Raw genomic sequence first — 24,838 nt, 5'->3', positions numbered from 1 at the left:
CCTCAGTGAGGTACACAGCAGGCCCAGCATAGCATGGGGAGGAGAGATGGACGGGGAGAGAGGAAAGGGAGGACTAGAGGCCCCCTAAACGACCCCCCCATAAATGCCAAGCTATTCCATCCTGCCAAGACAGGGGGAAATCTACTTACCCGTCCTTGCGAGGACTGCTGGACGCGTTCCTGACAGACCGAAACCGAGCAGTACGGCGTGGTCACCGGAGCATATAGCTCACCGGCCACCCCTGGAGCAAATGGGGTATGTCGTGGCCGACCCAGCGCATAGCTAAGGCCTGCTTAAGCTCGATGGCCGGACTGGAGGACTACAAGGATCTATATTATCCAGCCTGTCACCCAGCTGGCAGTTGATAGTAGATCTCAGGATCAAAAAGGAAAAACAAACAAAAAAAGTAAAGTAAAAAGTTCTACAGGACCATGGGCCCTTAGGGAGCCAGGTCCTTCTACACTAGGCAGAAAAACACTGAGCTGCCCTCTTGACGGGGCTGTTCAGCTTTGATATAACTACATGTTTTTATATATCCAACATGTCTGCCTAGTCCTCTCCTAATAGACGGAACATAACCCAAATGTCAAGATTTAAGGAAGCTGTGTCAGTCAATGGACGAAAGAGAAACACACTTTTAGGTAAGAGAGAGGACTAAGACCAAATTAAGTTCCCACTGAGACAGGTGGGCCACACAGGTCCAACAATTCACGCGACACCCTGCACAAAGGCTTTTACCAAGGAATGAGATAGAATAGGTCTCTTAAACAGAACAGTCACAGCTAAGATCCCTTTATGGTACTTAAATCCTGAGATATCTGCTAGCTAAACTGAATAAAAGCCAAAATGCACCCCACTACATACTGTCAGGGATGAAACTTGCAAGCTTCATGTGCGGCAAAAAAGGCTTTCTAGGTACTGTGGTACACCATCCTGCCTTGAGAAGGGTGGAAAGAACAGTGTCTGAACCTTTTACTATCCCAGCGACCATAAAACCGTATAAAAGATTGGACCATTCAACAGCAAATTTGGCAAATCTGAAAGAGCCCATGGCTCATCTGCTAAGAGATTTACAATGTTTGCATACCTCATTCTTAGCCAAGCAGTTGTGATCTGGATCACTGGAATGCCTACATGTTTTTTCAGTGCAAGAGACAAGGAAGAAGCTGTAGTGGAGGGAAGGCATAGATCAGGGAAAACAGATCCCAATGAGTTACCAGGGCATCTGCTGCAAAAGACTGAGGATCCCTGGTTTGGGACACAAACCTGTGCAGTTTGTTGTTAAAGCGGGAGTTCACCCATTTGTAAAAAAAAAAATTTTCTCCCCTTAGCTTCCTGCTCGTTCGGTCTAGGGGAATCGGCTATTTGTATTAAAATATGATCCGTACTTACCCGTTTTCGAGCTGCATCTTCTTCCGTCGCTTCCGGGTATGGGTCTTTGCGAGCGGGCGTTCCTTCTTGATTGACAGCCTTCTGAGAGGCTTCCGACGGTCGCATCCATCGCGTCACTCGTAGCCGAAAGAAGCCGAACGTCGGTGCGGCTCTATACTGCGCCTGCGCACCGACGTTCGGCTTCTTTCGGAAAATCGTGACGCGATGGATGCGACCGTCGGAAGCCTCTCGGAAGCCTGTCAATCAAGAAGGAACGCCCATTCCCGAAGCCCATACCCGGAAGCGACGGAGAGGATGCATCTCGTAAACGGGTAAGTACTGCACATATTTTAAAATAAATAGCCGATTCCCCTAGTAAAAACGAGCAGGAATCTAAGGGGGAAAAGTGCCCTCTAAGGGTGAACCCCCGCTTTAAATCTGGACGCCAAGAGATCCACATTTGGTGTTCATAGATCTGTAGTAATGTATGATTAAAAAAAAACAAGTTTGAATACCAATATAGTAAATGCGTGCTTTGATCCAATGGGCCACTACTTACCATTACACTTCCATTATACTCACTGGAGCGCAATTAAATACCTGGTACTTACGGATATGGGGGAGCTTGTGACTCTCTCCTCTTGCTCCCATTTTGTAGTTCAGTGTAAAAGCTGGGTGTGTTAATAAACCTGCATGTGAAGAGGATACTCCAACAGATTTTTTATTTCTCACAAATCAGCTTTGACTATGGCTTTTAAAGGCAGAAATTCGTTAGCATGGTTGTTAAAAGTTGTTACTCACTTTGGAATTAGATATTTTGAAGGAGATCACAGTGCACCAACTCACTACTTATTGGGTATTTCAGCCTGGAAGAAACTTTAGTTCTGCACTCTAGGTTTCAGAATTCCTAATTTGGTCGAGGGCAGAGCAGGTGTTTGATCTATTCAGCAATGCAGTGTGCATTAGCAGTGAATCACTAGGCCCAAAAGGCTATCACATGGGTGGGTTTACCCGTGCCTTGTGTGACCTTCTGACCAGGCCAACTTGGAGCGTTTTCACTGTAGCTGTAATATATGATCTACATGCCAAAAAAACTTTATTATAAATTCAATAATAAAAGTAATCTGGGAACTCAAGAAATGTCATCTGATCTTTATTTAATTTAGTATTTGCACAGAAATCGAGAGATAGACAAAAAAAAAAAAAAAAAAGGTGAGAAACAAAATGGTGAGAGGTAGAGTGACAGAAATGAAAAATATACATTATATATATATATATTTATAAACGGTGGGGCAGGCCTGACAGAACAAAAACCCTCAATTGTCGCCCAAAAAAAAATAAAATTATTAAAATTATATTAGAGGTGTCAGACATTGTACAGTCCCCAGCCTTCCTCTTCCCCCACAACAAGACAAAAAAAAGTATGCACACAACAAACCCAAAAATCACGGAGATTAAATCAAACATAAGGCAGAAGACAGCATCCCCACCCACCCTAGCGCTCAAGGCGGGGGCAGTGAGATGGTTCGAAGACCTGGTGAAAAGAAGTTCTGGGAGCAATGCTCTGCAGACTGAGACCTGTTATGTAATCCCAGGTTTAGATTTGAGCTCTGAAAATGCAGGCTAGGTCATATACAAGTTAAAATTAGTCATGGGAAACACAAGCATCTACCCATTTACATAAAGGAGATCGGTCAGAAGACATGGTAGCTGCTGTAGTCTCTCTGACTTGCTTCTCTATTTGATGAGATGTTGACAGGGTATAAAACACATTGGCAATGGCTGCTCCCATATTTTTCGTCTGTGTAAGGTAGATGCCAAGTAATGCTCCAGACTCCTGACAGGGTAGATTTTGGCCTTTTTGTTACAGGTGTCTTACCCAAGCAAAGTCTAAATTTTCACTTCAAGCAGCATAGACCGCGCTGCGGCGCTATCTGAAAAAACTGCTGTTTGACTGGCAAGTACCCCCCAACATAAGACTGCCACTTAGATTTACTGTAAAAATATGGCAGTTCACCCATGAACTCACAGCTGTAAGAAAGATACCTTTTGAGTTTAGGGTCAGCTCATCCTAATGTTTATAGTCTCAGATAAAGGACTGTAGTCTCTGAATGTGTTTTGACCAAGCTAGGTCTTGCCTGCTGCAATGCAGACCTGATTGGGTTGAAACTTGCCAGCTTGCAATATAATTACTCCTCATTTTTGCTAAGTGACCTTTCCTATGCAAAGCAGTTTGATTTTCCCTTGTTCACATAGGCTGCTTTGCCAGCATGACGCTGCACCCAACAAAATCAAAGTAAAGAAAAAGAACAGTCTAGTAATACATTGCAAATGTCCACAGCATAACCAGACTTGCTTTGATTTGCTTAAACCCTGCTCAGGAGACAGAAGCAAATCCATCTACAGGTTTGTGAAACCAGCATTGTACAGGGAACTGGGTCTTGCCGATCCTCTACAATCATGATTTTAGATTTACTGCGCAAATCCATTTTTTAAGCTCTGCTGCACTGTCAAGTCTGTTCCGCTGGACATCTATGTGTGAAAAAAAATGAATTTTTCTGTACTCGCAAATAAGGGAATGAACTACGTTAAAGGGCTAAGCAAATGTTCAGCATGCATGTATGACAACTTTGTCATCCTAATGGCCATGTGATACTGGTGATTCAACACATTACCACCAGCAAAATCACTGTAATGCAACAGCCACTTTACCTAATAGAGGTTTCTTACTTGCAGCGATAAAGCCTTCCCCACAGCTAGTTTGGGTAGAAAGTGTGTGGTACCACAGGAGAAAAAGAATGGCATTTTAACTGTTTGGTCATCAAAAAGGCATTGTGAGTGGCAAAGCGCCAGCCCCTGGTGCTCAGCAATGCTCCTTATAGCTTTCCATATTTCAACTTGCTTCAAAGACAACCATTTTTAAACTAGATGCTACCCATACCTGGTGGTGAAGATATGCACTGTAGGTGGGCCTTGCCCACTAGACTCAAGCACTACTGTCTTATACTTACAAATGAATGCTTCTGCCTGCAGCAAGTATCACAACGTATAAGTGCGACCCCCTGCTTAAAAGGGCTGTAAAAAATAAAAAACCTGCCCCCAGGTATGAAGTGCAATCATCTCAGCTTTCAGCTCCTCCACTCTGCTCAAATGCTGGGCTTTCCTAATTGAGCAAAACTTTGTCACTGCCTGGTAGTGTTAGAGCTTGCTGGCCCACTTCTGTCTCGCAAACATTTCTCTTAGCTGATCACGGTTATAGGTCATCTCACTGGTTAATAGGAATGTGTGGGAGAAGGCAGTAGAGAAAGCTATCAAAAAGTGGCAAAGCTTTGCCCAACAAACGTCATGGTATTTGTGCAGAGCAAGGGTATTGAAAGTGAAGATGTGCCTGCACCTGTCAGCATTTTCTATTTTTTTTTTTGATACTGTAAAGAAAAGTTGGGATTTTGCAATAATCGTAAAAAAAATGAATTCTTGTATCACAGTTTTGCAAAAAAAAAAATTTTTTCTCCCTTAATGTTGCTTCCTTTAGTAGAGTTGGCTTTCAGAGCAACAATGACCACTAAAATCAGACAATTGGACATACCTAATTTCAGTTTGAGAAGTCAAGCCCAGTACAACAGGCCTGGGCCTTCTGAAGCACAAAGCAATCGATTTGAAGACCAATACAGTAAAATGGTATTTAAAAATACCACAAAGTGCCTGCACTTTAACAGCAATGTTAGCAGAAAGAATATTAGATGACAGGGTCACTTTAAAACATTTCCACATTTTTCTATTTCATATTGCATTTTTTTTTTTTTTTTTTTTTTACGATTGACAAATTCCTGCTGGTCATACATTACTTTGATTTCTTTTTATTGGTCAGAGAAGAAGGATTCTACTGGGGAAACCACACAGCAGTGAGTTATTAAAGTACAAGAGGAAAGAAGTTTGTCTTTGCCGACAGATATATAAACACTGCAAACAGTAATTGCTAGCAGTAACTGTTGGCTACCAAACCCAAAGCTGATTTTATCCACGTATTGTAGCCAGTGGATTTCTGATTGGCAGCTATGGATGCTGTTATCAAAGGGTAACCCCCCAAAACTTGTTATCTCAGTTAAGGGCAGTTTTCCCCCCCAAGAACCTTCTGGCTCTGACATGTACCACCAGCAGCTCTCAGTCTTCCTGTTGTTGAACAACTGCCCTCCTCGAAACTTGAAGGTCTTTCTAAAAAGTCCCAGAGAGAAATACAAAGCCAGTGAGTAAACCAACCAGCCACTTTCAAAATTGGTAATATCAAAGCAGAGCAACCGTTTACCTTAGGTAGACCCTATAGGTTCTCCACTTCCCCCATAAGTTGCCGCCACTCCAAAAATGTCTTAGTTTTACTGATGCATGTTCTATGAATTTTGCATCAGAGAACAGGAGACTGACCAGGGAGAATCGCCGCAGTGGGATTGGCCCAATGGTTGTCACATTTAGCTGCTGAAGTCCCCGATAACAAACCAGTTGGGGATTCTACTCAGTAGTGCCTACTCATTACACATAGTTATTAACCGCCCCTTTAAATAATCCATTTGGTGGTCACTGTATGTATACTGTAGAATTTGTTGCCCATGTACTGCATAAGTGCCTTTAAAATATGTATCGCAGTGTTGCCATAAGCATTCTTATACATGCATAAGATACAGTGGGCCTTGTTTGCCAAAGGGCCCAATAGACTTCTTTCTTATTGCACCAAGAGAATGAAAGTGATTGGTTACTATGGGTGACAAGAATACTGCTTCTGAAAAAAAAAAAGTTTGATGAATAATGCTTGAATAGGTCATGAGTGACAGAATTGGAGCAAAGCATCATGGAAAATGTCTGCAGAGCATTGCCCTATCCAAATAGGGGGCTGAACTAGGGTCAGTAAGGCATCACTGAAGGTAAAAAGAGAAGAGGAGAGCATGGGGCGGAAGAGGACATGGGAGGGGATCGAGATGTTGTCACTTCCCATTGTCCCTTAAAAGATATCTGGGCAGGAATTCCAATCCTGCTGTTCTTTAGCATCCCAGTAAGTGCCGCGGTAGATGTGCATCATTTCCTTGGTCACAGGATCCATCTTGCGGTCAAACCACTGTGGTTTGTAGGGATCCACTGGAGAATCTAAAATAAAAAATAATAATTAAACAAGGTAAAATTAAGGGACGACTCCAGTCTAACAAAATGTGACTATCTGCAATGCTCAATATGCACACCAAATATTGAACACCCTTACAAACTATGTCTGTGAAACATATGCGCTATAGAAAAAAAGTAAGTATTGCACTCAAATTACAAATTGCCTTGTGATCCGGGCAAACCAGCAGTGTAAAAAAAAAAAAAAGAACCCAAATGATTCCAGCCAAATATGGTGAGAGGTAAAGGCTCCTTCATACCCTGTGTGAAGATCTGCACTGTTAACTTTATCTATACAGTACTTTTTTTTATCCTCTTAATGCACAAGGTCAGTTGTATCCTTTTGTTTTAGGTATGTGCCAAACCCCACTGCCAAGTTTACGATGTCCGAGTATCATTTCTTTCTGGGCTGGGCTGGGGCAATCAGGATCACCGTAAACACCCTCCACCCAAATGCTGCAAAGCAGATGGGGTAGAAGCTGCAGAGGCAGAAAGGCATAAATTGGGGAGAACTGATTCCACTGTGTCACCAGAGTATCAACTAAGAACTCAAGGAATCCTGGTTCACATTGAACCTCGCTGGCAGAAGATCCACATCTGGGCTACCTTGCTTTTGTAATTCCTTGAAAATGTCCGAGTGAAAAGCCCCAATTCCTCTGAAGACAGCTACTGACCGCCGATAAATTTCACTTGCCAAATTTTCCATGCCAAGAATATGGATGGCGTACAGGGTGGGAACATGCCCGAGATAGGAGATTCATTTCCTCCTGAGCAGCCACTGCTTACTTGAAGATTTGTGTACACCACTGTGGTGGGGGGGGGGGGGGCAGTCCTACTGGCTATAACCCCTCACACTGCATCCAGCATCTGACGACTTAGGTAATCTGCCTGACAGTTTTCTATGCCCGGAATGTACATGGCCGATAGAGCCGGCATGCGCCGCTCTGCCAACTTCAGGGTGTGAGCGACCTCCAATGCTGCAGCCGAGCTCCTTGTTCCTCCTTGATGGTTGACATATGCCACTGCCGTGGCATTGTCCGACTGGATGTCCCTGAAGCCTCCGCGACCATGTGGAGAAGCACTGCCTGATCGTCCAAAGTTCCAGCACATTGATCAGCAGGCGGGATTCCTCCAGCGACCCTCTGCCGGCTGTACACCCCAAACTCCCCCCTAACCGGTCAGGCTGGCGTCTGTCGTGACTACCGTCTAATGATTAAGGAAGGAACGACTTCCCGGACCGAAGGGCCGGAGATCTCCGCCACAAGATCAGGGAATCCCTGACTAGCTGGCTCACCCGAATTTGACAATCCAGAGACAACGGAGATTTGTCCAATTTGAACAGGATCTCCTTTTGCAAGACTCGAGCATACGGTACTGCCTCGAAACGCAGCGACGACCACTTGCCGGACACCAACAGCTTCACTGCAGCCCGAAGGAGTCTGCAGTTTGTTCGAAGGGAGAAAAACTCTCGCCTCTGGAGGAGTCCAGAATCATGCCCAGGTACTTCAGGCATTGAGTCGGTACAAACACGGACTTCTGGAGGTTCAGAACCCAACTGAACTCCTGAAGAGTCTGACTGGCGATCGCCACATCCTCCTCTAATTCTGAGGCAGAAGCTGCTCTCAGAAGGAGGTCGTCCAGGTAGCTCACGATTGCGATTCCTCGCTGTCTCAGCAAAGCCAGAGTCAGGTCGAGCACCTTGGTGAAAACCCTTGGTGCCGACGCCAGGCCACCGACCGCAAACCGCAGAAACCTCTGAAGCGTGATGCATATGGGGACATGAAAGTATGCGTACTAGATGTCCAGGGATGCCAGAAAATCCCCCGGATGGAGTGCTGCGGCCACAGAGCGAACTGATTCCTTCCTGAATCTTTGCACCTTCACAAAGCTGTTGAGGGCCTTGAGGTCCAGGATCGGACAGACCACTTCCTCCTTTGGGACTACAAACAAATTGGAGTAGAAGCCCCAAAACAGTTCATGCGACGGCACCGGCACTATCACTCTGCGCAGCAGCAGGTCCAGCACTGCCCCAAACAAGGCCTCCAGATGTGCCAGAAGAAAGATGGAGGTTGGGGGAAAAAAACCTGTTTGGTGGACAAGAAAGAAACTATCTTGTATGCTGATGAAACCACTTTGCAGACCCACTGGTCTGAAAGCAGGGAGGTCCACCGAGCTGCAAACTCCCGAAGGCGACCCCCCATCCAAGAGTTGGGCGGGGGCAAACCTTCATGCTGCCGTAGATTTGTTCGCAGGCTTGCGAAACCAGGGACGCTTGTCGGTCTGGGAACGCTTACCTGCCGACCCGGGCGGACAAAAAAAACCTGCTTCTGAGCAAAAAAAAGGCTCCTTACATTTTCTGTATTGAGGGAGCAACTTACTCTTACCCCCAGTAACATTTTTAATAATGTCATCCAGCGAGGCTCCAAAGAGCCTCTCTCCCTGAAAAGGCAAATCCGCCAGAGCCTTCTTAGATGCCTGGTCTGCAGACCCAGCATTTTAGCCAAATCAGGCATTGTAGCACCACAGTAGATACTGAGGCTCTAGAAAGCAAAGGGGCCGTATTAAAGGCCGCATCGCAGACATACTTGAGGCCATGCACCAACTGGTCTGCCAGTTCTACGCAGGCCTGAGAGGCATGTTGCTTTTCCAACTCACAGTGCAACAATTTTGCCCATTCAGTAAGCGTCTGGGACACCAGGGCCAAAGCCAACACTGGCCGCAATGCTGACCCCACCACCGTAAACATGGACCGGGCACCCGCCTCAGCCCTCCTATTGGCAGGGTCCTTAAAAGCAGGGGTCCCCTCCACTGGAATCGTGGTTACCTTATTTAACCTGGATACGGGGGGTCCACAATCGGGAGAGTCACTTTTTTTTGGAAATTCTCCTCAAAGGGGTAACGCACCGCCATTCGTTTTGGGACAGAAAAGGCCAGCTGCGGCCATTCCCATTCTTTGTAGATACATTTCTCAAAATAGGTCAGGTAGGGAAACACCTTAGCCGTGCAGGCCGGCTTGTGAGACCCAAAAAAGACCAATACCTTTGTAGATGCCTCTGCCGTATCCTCCATTTTTAGGGTATCCCACACCACTGTGATAAGCGCTCCTACAAGCGCCCTTTCCTGTGCTGACCCAGACACGGAATCATCCTCACTGTCCGAACGGTCCTGGTCCGCATCCTATGAAACTTCGGAACAAGGCCCGAGTCTAAATCTGAGCTTTCCCCAGAAGACGGTGGGGGGAGGGGGCATTTTTTAACCCCCACTTGTGCCTGCACGCTGCTTCCACCCTGGCAACAAAAGACTCCATAGGCACCGCAGGTGCAAGGGAACCAATTGCCACCACAGGTATGTCTGGGAAAGAAGTGCCAGCTTCTGACACCATGCTGACACACACTCACCTGACACCCATTAGGGACTGAAAGCAAGCCACTAAAAAGTCCACCCTCTTAGCTGCCACAGACTGAGGGGGCCCCCTGTAGGACTCACAACCCAGACCCAGGTACTGCGCTGTGCTGCTGTCCGCTCTCCCTCACAAGGTGCTGTGTGTGATTTGCGCCATTCCAGAAGGAAATCCCCCAGCGCTAGAGGCAAAAACAAGCTGAGACTACTAGAAAATGGCCGCCTCAGCACGCTTGGGGGCTCCTGCAAAATGGCCGCCGAACTTTGAACTGAGGTAAAGAAAAATGGCTATGACCACGCGTCGGTGTCCCACAGTTGTACCTCAAAACACCCCCAAGGCCCAAATATAGGGAGGAGACGAGCGGCCTCATACACAGCACAGCCCCCTGTCCAGACTCAGAGCCCCCCCCAGGGAGACCACCGGTCAGTCACACAGCGGACCCAAGTATGGGAAGGAGGAAGACGGGGGAGAGAAGAAGGGGAGAGTGAGAGACCCCCTTTTTGACCTCCCAGGGAATGCCCAGCTGCTCCATCCTGCCGAGACAGGTAGGACCATACTTACCCTTCCTGTGGGGACTGCTGGACGCATTCCGGACAGTCCCATCACCCGAGCGGTACGGGGTGGCTGTCGGTCACGGCACTGTGACACGGACAGCAGTAGCCCGGTCATATGTGTGCCCTGGAGCATACAGCTCGCCGGCCGCCCCCGAATTTGAAGTGGCTGACCCAGCGTGTAGCCAGGGCTTGCTCACTGGGGTGGGGAGACTACCAGGATCTATATTATCCAGCCTATCACCCAGCCCAGCACTTGATAGTAGATCACAGGAATCAAAAATAAAATCTCCAGGACCAATGGTCCCCACCGGGAGCCAGGTCCTTCTACACTAGGCACAAAAAAAACTGAGCTGCTGGATGCAGTGTGAGGGGTTATAGCCAGTAGGACCGCCCCCTGGGCGGTACTGTGCAGTTTTGCTGTTTCTACATGTTTTGCATAGTCCTCTCCTGAAGGTGGCGATATAACCCTAAGGTAAAGATTTAAAGTGCTGTGTTCGTCAATGAACGAAATAGAAATATATTTATCAAGTGCAAAGACTAGACAGGGATGACCATCACCTAAAACACCAGCAAAATAACTGAAGCTATGCCTATGTGGGAATTTCCTGTCTTTTCAGTGTCCAATCACCTGAAGCTGGCAGCACAACCCTATTGCAACGGACATGAAGCGAACGTGTGTCCTGGGATGTACCATAAAGAAAACACATTTAGTACCAGAGCCGGGAATTAGCACTTTTTATTAAAAGGACAACATGACTACACATCATTTGATAATATAAAGTGGATCACCCACCAAAGGGTTTCTTTATGACAGTGTAGACAAGATATATCAATGATCCCACCTCTAATTTCACCAAGACAGTCAAGCGTGGATGCCAACATCCTTGTCCCACTACCTACAGTACATTTGCCATTTACTGGTATAAAGAACAGGCTAGATGAAGAGACAAAATGCCATGCAGTCTCATTGGCGAATTAAAGCACAACTTTCCAGGCACCATAGTACCATCTCTGGAAACCACCACTGTGTAACCAACTGAATAACATGGTAAGTGCATCCATAGTGTGGTTGACCAGGACCCTCCAGTGTCAGGGTGTGGAGGGAGCTGGGCCATCTCAGGTCTGGTCACTACACAGTAAAGTCTGGGGCAATCTGTCAAAGTTTACAACATTGCACTACAGATAAAATGTGGCCCTCAGCTAAAAGGGACATAAAATTTTGGAAAGAACCAGTTTACAATATATTTTATCAACAAGATTAATGTAGGTTGGAGAACTTTTTAAAAGATTGTCTAATACCAGATCCCCCTATACTGCCCAGCACACATTGTACACATTTGAAGCAGCTTGGGCACAAAGGGGCTGAAACCGGGAATTAAAAGTGGGGTTACCTTATATAGCAACTAGTCACATGTCAGCTTTCAAACAAACCATACTACCTTTGCTGTGACATACAGAATTCTTTCAAACATCTTACCGCCTTCTCCAGCCCGCTCTCTCTCCGCTTCTCTCTTCCGCCTTACAGTCCTCTGCTTTTCCTCTAGTCTCTGTTTCTCTAGATTTGCTTCATCCCAGTTGCCGTTCTCCATCAGCCTCTGGTCAGGACGCCGGCGGCTGTCTGTGGGAGCGACGCCTTCCTCGGGGGCATTCAGTGTAAGAGCTAGCTCCGAAAAGTAATACATATACTCTGCATTCTTCCTAAAGTCAATGATAAAAACAAGATTAAAGCACACCTCTCATGTACTGGTAAACATGAAGCTTTAAAATTGGGGGGTCAGCAACCTGCAGGTGACTGTTAGATCGCGGTTTGGGCTTGCTGACTCGCCATTCCAGAGCATCAGAGTGCAATGCAGAGGAACTACTTGTAAAGCTGTAGTTGGGAGCAAGAGCCGTTAATCATAAGCCGATGTCTTCTTTGTAGGGCTGGCTCCTATCCCATGGGGACTGATACCAACTGCACTCCATCTTTTATCCTGACTAGTGGTCTCCAGAGTGGTGCCAGCAGCAGGGAAGAGATCTTTAGGTCAGTGTGAAGCAATACACTGGGCATAATAGTATAGGGCTGCTTTTACACTGATGTGCTTCGGTTTACCTGCACCGCAAAGTATCTGCAGCTTTACTGTGAAGCTGCATTTAGCCATAGTCTCTTATATCCTGCGGGTTTGTGTACTTTCAGAAAGCGCACCACACCTGCATGATAAAATAGAAGTCTATGGCACAGCACAGCTAACCCAGGAAAGCTGCAGATGCACTGCGGGTAAACCAAAGCACATCAGCGTGAACCCAGCTTTATAGGGTTCTCAGAACAATAAGATTTTATTTACATTTGCAGTTTGGGGGGTGGTAAAACCCCATAGTTAAGAAGTGCTTGTATCACCTGAGCCCCAACTGCACCCCCTTTAGCTGCAGTGGCCGGGGGGGGGAGAACATGTAGCAGAAACAGCAGGAGTTATACACCCTGTCATGGTTGGTAGGTGTAGTGCCTGCTAAGCATGACCCATTCAAGTGAATCGGGCTACTCTGTGCACTATTCTGAGGTTTTCTCGTATTGATGTCACTATCCACTTGAAAGAGAACGATAACTTATTGCTATCAAACATCATCAGATGCATTTTTCTTGTGTTTTGCAACAATAGACTTATTTTTCACTTTATATTTTTTTTTTTTTTGGTTTAAGTACAACCATTGAAATGTTTCACTTATTGGACAAATCATTTTGTTCCTATTGGACAAATCATTTTGTTCCATGCGAATTCATTTATCTGTACCATATCACTATGCGTCATAGATTTTTGTATGTTTATATTAGTTGCGCAGATTGCTTTCCATTGTACCAGTTTTTTGTGATGTATCTCACTGTTTAAGCTGCTAGCATTTTATTTGTATTTTAATTTTTGGTTCACATATTAGACAGCGCAGTATTACCACATTTTCTACTCTGCAAGTGCCCTGCAACTTTGTACAGTACAGCAAACAAGCACACACAGGCATCATCTTGACACCAGGCAGTCCTCCTGATCAAGTGAAGCAATCACTGACTGGGTAGATTCGAACCTGAGCATCTGTACCCTCAGGATTTTGTTTAGACCATTGAGTTCCAGAACGGGCAAGGAGTTTTTGTTTGGCTTGGGAACTATAAACAGGCTGGAATAGAAACCAAGAGACCTCTCCCCTTCCGGTACTGGAAAGGGTTTAAAACCAAACTGTTGACCTACAATGGGTTCCTACACTTCCTAGCTAGCAGTGTATTACTTACCCAGAGGAGTCAAGTGCTGTAGAGTTGCATTTTTCTGCCCCTCTGATATATCAAGACATCATGTTGTGGAAAACCCCTACCTCTTCCTGCAACCTGGTATGGTGGATACAGGTAGCCAAGCAAAACACATGGGACAAGTTAGGAACCTGCCATTGCAAACCATCAGAACACAGTAGGGCTTTACTGTGTGCTGCAAAAGGATTGGTGCTCTTTTATTTCAAGGTAACCATAATCTAGAGAGTATGGACCTAGTAAAGTACACTGAATATACACATACGGTAACGGATTTCTTCTCCATAGCAGCGTCTTGCTCTCTGGGGCCCGTTCCCCTCCTCCATTCTCAGAATTGCTGCTAGAAGAAACAGTTGCGCACTCCATCCTCTCATCCCAAGTCCCCATTAGAGTGTAGTGCAAGCGCCCACTTGCATCCATCACCTCCCCAGTCACCTGTAAGATGACAGAATGTTATAAGAAGCTTGACTACTCCTGTTACAAAGGTTATATAGTAGTGTCACACACTCACCTTGCGGGCTATGTCCCGGGAGAAGTAGCTGTAAGGAGCAAACTTAAGCTTACACTTATCTCCCGTCTTGTGATTTACAATCTCTATTTCTCCTGACTGTGAAGACATAAAAACATATAAATTATGAAACATCACTGAAACATCCTTTTCTCCGAGCTCAATGATGCCATAGCCAACTCCATCTCTCTATTAATTTGGTGAATGAAAGAGAAAAATGTACCAGTCAGCCAATAAGAGTTGATAGACGGATAGTGAGTACAAGTCATACTTGAAGTACAGCTAAAGCCTGCTTGGCTGTACCTCTCCTGTGGGTCACAGGAGTGCAGTTTATTTCCATCGATTTTGATTATAAAGAGATCCAATAGATTATTCGTGTGTATTTAATGTAAGGTTAAAAATACCCATTCGCAGTACATGTATGACTGGTTAGGATATTTTTAAATGGAGATAGCCAATTGTTGGTTATAACATTTCTCATAAATGGTCGGTCTGCAGTCTCCTACCCCTATACTTTTCTACTGGAGGGTGCACATTACATTTTGTAGCCACAAGAAGGCTACTGGGGTTGGCATGGGAGGCCAGTTATACTGTAAAAAGGAAATGGTTATTAAAATGATCTAAGCCACCATGCTTTCTAAAAATAAACTTAGTAAGCAGGCTGGAACCTGGGGATACCCTTTTTATGGAAGTCATGCTAGTCAATGTGAGCTCAAAGAACCATGATTTTCCTCCCAATAGAATGGCCATTTATAGATAGAGGAAAGGCATTTTGTGAAAGTGGCATATCAAACAGGGCAAGGACAGAAGTGGTGTGATTCTGTGAATAAAGAGCAAGTCGCACCTGGTCGATCCATAATTTTCCTACAATGATATTGTGAACAGTTGTGGTCACTTTCTTCCATGCATAATGGTTCCCAGAGTTGTGAAATATACAGTGTATGGTACCTAAGAGGAAAAATCAAAAAGAGAAGATAGAAAGTCCACGAAAAAAAAAAGGATGCTTGGAATGTGACAAACTACTACTAGCTATATAGTAGGACCTAGATAAATGAGGGCCTACTTGGACATCTGGACTTACCGAGGGGCATGATGGAGAGGTATTTCCCTCTGAACTTGCTTGTGATCTTGATCTCCTGCCGCAGGGTCCATCCATGACGAGAGTCTGCGTGGTGTGCTGCAGCAGGGGGGTGATGGCTGACCTGTAACAGACACATAAATAGTCAGGGACAGTGCTTGACAAATTCACAAAAGATTTACTCATCACTTATCTAAAAGTGATTTACACTTTTTACCTAAAAGTTGATGTACACTCTACTTGGATGGCATTTAACTTGCTATAGCACTATGGAATTGATTTATTAAAACTGGAGCGCGCAAAAATCTAGTGCAGCGCTGCAAAGAAACCAATCAGCTTCCAGGTTTTTCTTTTTTAGCCAAAGCTTAATTGAACAAGCTGAAGTTAGGACACTTGGCCTGGCCTACAGCATTTTTTTTTTTTTTTTTTTTTTTTTTCCTCCACTGCCAGTGTCCAATCCTCCTGTAGGTGGTAGTATAGCCTGAAGATTTGAGACTTCCTTTACCCCTCAATGGACAAAAAAAAAAAAAAAAGACAATTTAGTTTACTTCATGAGACTTGTGCATCTGCATCACATAGTAATTAAGATTTGACACTTGTTTAGACTGTCATAAAAGGAGCTTTTTAAGCTAGTCATAGACAGCTGTATGTGCAGGCTACAGATAGCCAAGTTGATTGATCAGCCAGCCTACAGGATTTTACATGGAATTATCGCTAGTGGCTGGTAGCAATCACTGTGTTCTCCCACTGGGGTCGGTTTCCCCTGCTGGGAGATTACAATAGATTGGTGGGAGGAATGCCCGTCAACACTGTCTCTGTGGTTGCAGGAAACAAATTTGCTCCGTATATAGCCAGCGTTAGTTGTACTTTGAGGAATGCAGATGTATTCTCTCTATCACCGGCCCACCAACCAAACAGTGAAAGAGCAGCAGCAGACTGATGAACTTATCCAACTCCTCTTCTCCTATCAGCATGTCCATTGTGAACATATTTATATGATTGGCTTCCAGGTCCTGCCCACCCTCCTCCCCCAGTATTGTATACCGACTTGCAAGAAGCCGATACCATTGCAAATTTGGGTACTTCTAAAAGTCCCATGTAAAAGGTTTTAATATCCGCTTGAAGCACAGCTGGAATTATACCAGTTTTGAAGGACAGTGCCAGCAACCAACTGAAAATTCTGGGAAAATATTATCTACAATAACTAAAACTTGGTCCTTTAGAATGAATTGGGGCCGAAAAATTGACAACTTGTCGATTATGAAAATAGTTGTCAACTATTTTCATAATCGATTAATCGGCCAGCCTGCATACAGAATGCATTATTATTATTTGTTTACATACAGTGCAGCATACATACAGCTCAGTACACCATCCATACATGTCAATAAGTGCCTGAGAACTTGTGAATGTGTGAGAAGCAATGCCTCATGTGACATGAAGCAGTAGTGAGTGGTTCTAAAAGTCAGAAGTTTTTTTACCTTGCTATTGGGGCACGCAATACTATACTTTGCAGCTTATTATTGGCAGGCAGGAAAAGCCAAAAGCGTCGGTGAGAGATCCCAAAAGAGGAGAATCAGGACTACTTTGTGCAAATCCATTACACAGAGCAGGCAAGTATAACATGTTTGTTGTTTAAAAATAATCCTTTTAAAAGACTGTGTGCAGGGAAGATCAGCATCTGAACCCAGAGAAGGTGGAGGCTGATAGGACTGGAGGCAATAGAAGGGTTTACAATTACATTAAAGTAAACTTATGCCAGTATTGTACATTTTATATAAAAAATCATATCCATGAAAAAAATAAAATAAAATAAAAATAAAACCCTCAGCGTTTAGTACTACTTTAATATAAAAGATTTATATCACTCTTCATTTAGCTTCATGTCTGACTCCTAGTTTAAAATGCCCATATATCCTACTTCTGGGTGTGTTTAATATCTATCTATCTATCTATCTTATTAATTTCACAATATAATTGAACCCCTTGTAGTAGCGATTATCTGCTCTTTTTGCACTATAAAAAGGGCCAATTTTAGTTTTTTTTTTTTAACCCCATTATGTCAGATTATACATAAAAAAGCAGGCTGCTGCTACTACTAAACATATTAAGCCTGGTTCACACCTATGTGTTTTTTTTCTTCCACTCTACAGTTCATTTCACACGTGTTTTTGATAAGACACGTACATGCTTGTGTCAGCCGCTACATATTTGGGAAGGGAAAGGAAGGGAAAGGAAGGGAAAGGAAAGGAAAGGAAAGGACTCCCCCCCCCCCCCCCCCCAAACGTAAAACTGCTTTTTTGGTTCATTAGACTTTAATGGAGAAACTGCAGAAAAGCATGTAGTGCATTTTTGCAGCAATTTGCTTTTTTTTTTATCTGCCCAACAACAAATTGGCCCAAAAAAAAAAAAAGCATAAAAATGCAAAACACAAATCACCGCAAGTGCATGTGCAAAAACGCAAAACGCACAGCAAAAAGCACTGCAGAAAACGGATCAAAAGCAAACTGCATAGGTGTGAACCGTGCCTTATGCTGTCCGTACATGTATAGATTTTCGAACGAGAATATTTATTACGAAAAATCTTTGTACATTCACTGAAAGAAATGTCATTTGAAAATTTCACTTGCTTTTAACATTAAGTTTTAAAATGAATGTAATTTCAGAACAAAAACCATATACACTGTCGGAAAAAAGACCAAGAAGTTTTCTGTTCTGCTCATTTGCTCATTCGAATTTTCCCATCAATATGGTCGAAAACTAACATCGATTTGACCCCACTAACGACTAGAAAATCGAACAAACGTTCTTGAAATTACATTTTTTTTTTTAAAGGAAGACATGGTTTTGTATGGCCAGCATTTCGGTCTGAAAAAATAGAATTTTTGTACTCACCGTAATATCAATTTCTCTGAGTTCATAGATGGACACAGCATCCTTTGACAGTAGGGTTATGCACCTTCCTTCCAGGAGAGTTTAGGCAGAATTTACAGCACTTAAAGCGTTAACAACCTTTCCTTAGTGCCGCTCCTCCCAGGGGGCGTGGCTCCCCAGGCATAACCCACACCCTGCTCTAGCAGCCCCAGTTCGTAACAAGCAGTACAAACAAAGGAGGGGTGGGTGCTGTGTCCGTCTATGAACTCAGAGAAATGGATTTTACGGCGAGTACAAAAATCCTATTTTCTCTTCCGTTCATAGACGGACACAGCATCCTTTGACAGTAGGGACATCCCCAAAAAGTGTAAATTTTTTTTCGAGGGGTGGTAAAAAACAACACAGCAAACCAAGCTTCACCCCAAACAAAACCGGAGTTACTCAACGGAGGAACTCCAACCTTAAACTGCCGCCTGTAACACCCTGCGGCCAAAGGAGGCATCAGAAGATGCACTCACATCCACAAAAGTGTGAACCGACGACCAGGTCGCTGCCTTACACACCTGTAACACAGAGGCTTGATGTCGGAAAGCCCAAGAGGCCCCGATCGCACTGGTCGAATCCGCCGTGACCCGAAAAGGAGGCGCCCGCTCCTTCAGGGCATAGGCCTGAAGCACAACCTGTCGGATCCACCTGAAAATGGTGGCCGACGAGACTGCCAGGCCCTTTCTGGGACCAGACACCGACACAAACAGTGAGTCCGACTTCCGGAACGGAGCCGTCGTCGATAAGTAAACTCGAAGGGCCCGAACCACATCCAGAGAATGTAAAACGACCTCCTTCGAGTTCTTCGGCTGAGGACATAAGGATGGAAGAACAATGTCCTCATTAATGTGAAAGGCCAAAACGACCTTTGGAAGAAAAAAAGGAGGGCTGCGGACGCAGCACCGCCTTAGCCTGATGGATGGCCAAGTAGGGGGCCTTGCAGGACAAGGCCGCCAGTTCAGACACTCGTCTGATAGAGCTACCAGAAAAAACACCTTTTGTGACAGAGTCAACAAAGGGATCTTCCGAATGTCCTCAAAGGGAGCTCGCTGAAGCACCGAGAGGGCCAAATTCAAGTCCCATGAGGGCAGTGGAGGGTGCACCGGAGGGGCCACATGGCGGACCCCCTGCACAAACATGCGAATCAAGGAGTGCGACGCCAAGGGTCGCTGAAAGTAAACAGCCAGAGCAGAAATCTGACTCTTAATCGTGCTCAAGGAGAGAGCCTGATCCACTCCCCGCTGTAGAAACAGCAGAATCCTGGACACCACGTATGTACGAGGGTGCCACTTCATCTCTTCACACAGCGATGTATTCTTTCCACGTACGATGGTAAATCCTTTGTGAAGTAGACTTCCGCGCGCGCAGCATGGTAGAGATCACCGAGCCCGACAGGCCCCCGGTCCTTCAGTACCTGGCTCTCAACAACCACGCCGTTAAAGCCAGTGACTGTAAAGCAGGATGGAAGATCGGACCCTGTGACAGAAGATCCTCTCTCAGGGGTAGACTCCAGGGGGCATCTGCCACCAGACGCACCAGGTCCGCGTACCAAGAGCGGCGCGGCCAGTCTGGGGCAATCAGGATTGTTGGAATCCCCTCGGCTTCCACCCTGCGCAGCAGGCGAGGGAGGAGCTTCAGAGGAGGGAAAGCGTAAATCAGTCAATAGTGACCCCAGGGAGCCACCAACGTGTCTGACGCGTCCGCCCACGGGTCTCTTGACCTGGCCACGAAACGTGGCACCTTCCGGTTGAGGCGGGACGCTAGAAGGTCCACGTCTGGAGTGCCCCATTTTTGGCACAGACCCTGAAACACCTCCGGGTGGAGAGACCACTCCCCTTGATCCAGAGTTGTGCGACTTAGGAAGTCGGCTTGCCAATTCTGAACTCCCGGAATGTACACGGCCGACAGAGTCGGAACGGACCTTTCAGACCGAAGGATGTGCGGGACCTCCGTCGCTGCAGCCGAGCTCCTTGTGCCTCCCTGATTATTGATGTACGCCACGGCCCTGGCGTTGTCGGACTAGATCCTTACCGGTCGGTCCTGCAGCTCCATGGACCACCTGGCAAGGCACAGCTTGATTGCTCAGAGCTCCAGAATATTGATCGGCAGGCGGGACTCTTCCTGAGTCCATCGACCCTGGGCAGATTGAGTGCCCCAAACGCCCCCCCCCCCCCAGCCGGAGAGGCTGGCATCCGTCGTGACCACTGTCCAGCGGCACGGCAGAAACGACTTCCCGGTCCGAAGCACCGGAGACGTCAGCCACCACACCAGGGAAGATTTGACCAGATGGCTCAGCTGAATCCGGTAATCCAGAGAAGACGGGAGCTTGTCCCAACGTGACAGAATTTCCTTCTGTAGTTCCCTGGTGTGGAATTGGGCATACGGAACCGCCTCGAAGGAGGCCACCATCAGACCCAGAACTCTCATGCAGAAGCGAAGAGACGACCACTTCTGGGTCGACAACTGCCTTACTGCAGATTGCAGGGTCTTCAGTTTCTTCGATGGGAGGAACACTCTCGCCCCCACAGAGTCCAGGACTAGCCCCAGGTATTCCAGCCTCTGGGACGGAACCAACACTGACTTCTGGAGATTCAGAAGCCAGCTGAATTCTTGGAGAGTCGGACACGTGATAGACAGGTCCTCCTCTAACTCTGAGCCTGAGGAAGCTCTAAGGAGAAGGTCGTCCAGATATCCCATGATAGCGATCCCTCGCTGCCTCAGCAGGGCTAGTATCAGGGCGAGCACCTTGGTGAAAACCCGCGGTGCCGAAGCCAGACCGAACGGGAGGGCCACAAATTGAAAGTGATCCTCTCCGATCGCAAAGCGCAGAAACCTTTGGTGTCTTGTGCATATGGGAACATGCAGGTATGCATCCATGATATCCAAGGACGCCATGAAGTCCCCCTGGTGGAGTCCCGCTATGACCGATCGAATCGACTCCATCCTGAATTTTTGCACCTTGACAAAGCAATTGAGGGCCTTGAGGTCCACGATAGGGCGAACCCCTTCCTTCTTGGGGACCACAAACGGATTGGAGTAAAACCCCTGAAACCGTTCCTGTGGGGGAACCGGTACAATCTCCCCCCTGCCCAGAAGATCCTGGACAGCCCCTGACAGGGCCTGCCGGTGAACCGGAGGAAGTTGGAGGTTGGAAGGAAAAAATCTGTTTGGGGTACAAGAGAGAAACCATCTTGTACCCCGAGGCAACCACTTCGCAAACCCAACGGTCGGACAGAAGAGACTTCCACCGATCCACAAATTCGTCCCCCCACCCGAAACCCGGGTGGGGGCAGACCTTTATGCGGAAGCAGGTTTGTCCGCAGGCTTGTTGGGCTTGCGGAACCAGGTGCGCTTCTGCACCTTGCGGACCTTTTCCCGCCGTGCTGGGCGCACAAAAAAACGTTTAGGGGTAGTAAAGGAAGGCCCTTGCTTGCGGCGAGGCTCCTTACCCTTCCCAGACTGTGGGAGCAGCGTGCTCTTACCACCCGTGGCATCCTTAATGATGTCATCCAGGGACACCCCAAAAAGCCGTTCACCCTTAAAGGGCAAATCCACCAAAGCCTTCTTAGAGGACTGGTCAGCCGACCAGCATTTCAGCCACACAAGGCGGCGCAAATCCACTGCATAGACGGAAGCCCTGGAAAGCAAGGGAATCGTATCCATGGCCGCCTCGCAGACAAATTTTAGACCCTGAACCAATTGTTCAGCCAGGTCCCTAGAGGACTCAGAAACGTCCTGTTCTTCCAGCTCCTGCAGCAGGAGCTTCGCCCTTTCCGTCAGGGTCTGTGACACCAGGGTCCTGGCCAGAGCCGGCCTCACCGCCGAGCCCACAACCGTGAATAGGGAGCGGGCCACAGCCTCCACTCTATCAGCAGGATCCTTAAATGCAGGAGCCCCTTCCACGGGCAACGTGGTGGCCTTGCTCAGTCTGGACACGGGAGGGTCCACTGACGGAGGAGAGACCCATTTTTTCAAAAAGTCCTCCTCAAGGGGGTAACGGGTTGCAAAGTTTTTTGGGACGGCAAAAACTTTTTGCGGTGTATCCCATTCCTTGTACAACATACTGTCCAAATAAGGAACACAAGGAAACACTTTAGCGGTGTGTGGCGGTTTGCGGAACCCAAAAGGGACTGGCACGTCAGGTGCCTCCGCCACCTCCCCAAGTTTCAGAGTATCACGCACCGTAGAAATAAGAGCTCCAACAAATTCCTTGTCAGCAACTGACCCTGAAGCAGAGTCATCCTCACTGTCCTCGTGGGTTAAGCCCGCGTCCTCTGACACTACAGAACCAGAAGCAGCAATAGCATGGTCTGATTCTGCGTCAGAGACATCCCCAGAAGCAGGCTCAGGGAGGGGGCGCTTTTTACCCCCCATCCGGGCACTAGCCGCTTTAAACCTGGCAAGAAAAGACTCCAGGACAGCCGACATTGCCTCAACAGATGTGGCAGGGGGAGGGGTGTCAAGGGTTAACTCAGGCATTGCTGGGGAAGAAGTACCTGGTTCAGGTTCCATAATGTCCCAGCGCTGTGTCACCCTCACTGCAAGGCAGGAAAAAAAAAACACTGGTCACCTCCTGACTGCTACTAACAGAGTATGGGGCCCCTGGGACTCAACACCCCTTCTGGTGCAGCGCGGTCTGAGAAGGACAAGGTGTGCTGAGAAGCCGTGCAGGGCTGCGTCTGTCTCCCTCAGACAGATTTGCGGTCTTTTTTGCAGCACCAGAGTCGTCACACAAGGCCAAACGAAATCCAAGATGGCCGCCGAACGTGTAAAAAATAGCCCAGGACCACACGAAAATGGCCGCCAAGCTATATAGAGCGCGGCTCCGGTAAAATGGCGGCCGTGCGGAGTTTTAAAAAGACAGTGACACAGCAAACAGCCAGCACAAAAATCACATCCCAGCACACAGAAAAAGCCCTGTAGTGAACACCACAGCCCCCTGCAGTGACAACACACAGCCCCCGCTACACACACAGGTCTGTGTGTATATGAGACCCCAGAAAACCCCCCCTTCACAGCCGCTACCCTATGGGAAAGGAGGGAGAGGAAAATAAGGGAGAGAGAAAAGCAGGGCAAGCCCTCAGTCGACCTCCCAGGGGAAAAATTCCAGCCAGACCACTTACCTGAGCAAGGGCCACTACTTAACTATCCTGCGACCACCGGCTGGAGGTATCCCAGACAGATCCAACGTCCGCTAAACGGCATGGCTGTCGGCCAGACACACTGACAAAGCCATAAAAGACCGGTCATATGTGTGCCCTAGAACAAAATGTTCCCCGGATGCCCCTGGAGCAACGGGGCCTGTCGTGGACGTCCCAAAGCTGAGCTGAGGGCCGGCACACGCTCGATGGCCGAACATGGGGGGACTACAAGAGTCGAGACCCAGCCTGTCACCCAGTCAGCTGTTGATGGAAGAATCACAGGATTCAAAAATGCAGGAAAAAAAATAATAAAAGCGAGAAAAATCGCAATAAAAAAACAACTCCTTCTGGAGTACAGGACTCCAGAAGTGCCCGACCTCTCCTGTCGTTGGGCAAAAAAAAACTGGGACAGCTAGAGCAGGGTGTGGGTTATGCCCAGGGAGCCACGCCCCCTGGGAGGAGCGGCACTAAGGAAAGGTTGTTAACGCTTTAACTGCTGTAAATTCTGCCTAAACTCTCCTGGAAGGAAGGTGCATAACCCTACTGTCAAAGGATGCTGTGTCTGTCTATGAACGGAAGAGAAATCGGCAAAAAACAAACTTCAATTTTTTTATTTAAAGAAAAAAACATTTTATCTCCACATCTGATATTTACCAGATTCAATCACTAATAGTATATATATACAGTACCTCAGGTCACGAATAACTCGGTTCGCAAACAGAAAAGTTCACCAAAAATTTGCTTTGGTTCAGGAACATGAGACGCTGCCATCTTCCCTGCTCTGACACGTTCATATCAAGAAGAGCCGTGCAATATACTCTTAGGCCTCATACACACGATAAATTAACCAGAGGACAACGGTCTGATGGACCATTTTCATCGGTCAAAACCGATCGTGTGTGGGCCCCATAGGTTATTTAACCATAGGTTAAAAAAAAGCCAACTTGCTTTAAATTTAACCTATGGATTCCTAACCGATAGGTCAAAACCGATCGTGTGTGGGCCCCATAGGTTATTTAACCATAGGTTAAAAAAAAAGACAACTTGCTTTAAATTTAACCTATGGATTCCTAACCGATCGTTAGTAGGCACGACCATCGGTTAAAAATCCACGCATGCTCAGAATCAAGTCGACGCATGCTTGGAAGCATTGAACTTCGTTTTTTTTCAGCACGTCTTTGTGTTTTACGTCACCGCGTTTTGACACGATCGGTTATTTAACCTATGGTGTGTAGGCGTGACGGACCATCAGTCAGCTTCATCGGTTAACCTATGACAACGGTCCTTCAGACCGTTCTCATCGGATGGACTGATCGTGTGTACAAGGCTTTAGGAGACCCAGACCACTCAGGGTTTCAGCCCCCTGACTACCATAAGGGTGGGCTCACTTGATTGGGAATCATGGAAAAACAGTTCATATGAATCCTACAACTTTATCATGCCCTCAGATGATA

General features: G+C 46.7%; 1 protein-coding gene across 1 annotated transcript in view; it reads right to left on the bottom strand.

The window, feature by feature from the left end:
* Positions 1–4,873: 4,873 nt before the first annotated feature.
* LOC120909175 (oxysterol-binding protein 1-like) overlaps positions 4,874–24,838 on the bottom strand; it is a 117,698-nt gene continuing 97,733 nt past the window's right edge. Inside the window, 6 exon segments of the mRNA XM_040320887.1 lie at positions 4,874–6,504; positions 11,948–12,168; positions 14,004–14,173; positions 14,250–14,345; positions 15,091–15,194; positions 15,328–15,448. Coding sequence (XP_040176821.1) covers positions 6,362–6,504; positions 11,948–12,168; positions 14,004–14,173; positions 14,250–14,345; positions 15,091–15,194; positions 15,328–15,448 — 855 coding nt within the window. The 3' untranslated portion in view covers positions 4,874–6,361.

The sequence above is a fragment of the Rana temporaria genome, chromosome 8 (genome assembly GCF_905171775.1).
Source record: "Rana temporaria chromosome 8, aRanTem1.1, whole genome shotgun sequence".
NCBI lineage: Eukaryota > Metazoa > Chordata > Amphibia > Anura > Ranidae > Rana > Rana temporaria.
Note: the sequence above shows the minus strand (reverse complement) of the source record. Positions and strands in the feature narration are given on the sequence as shown.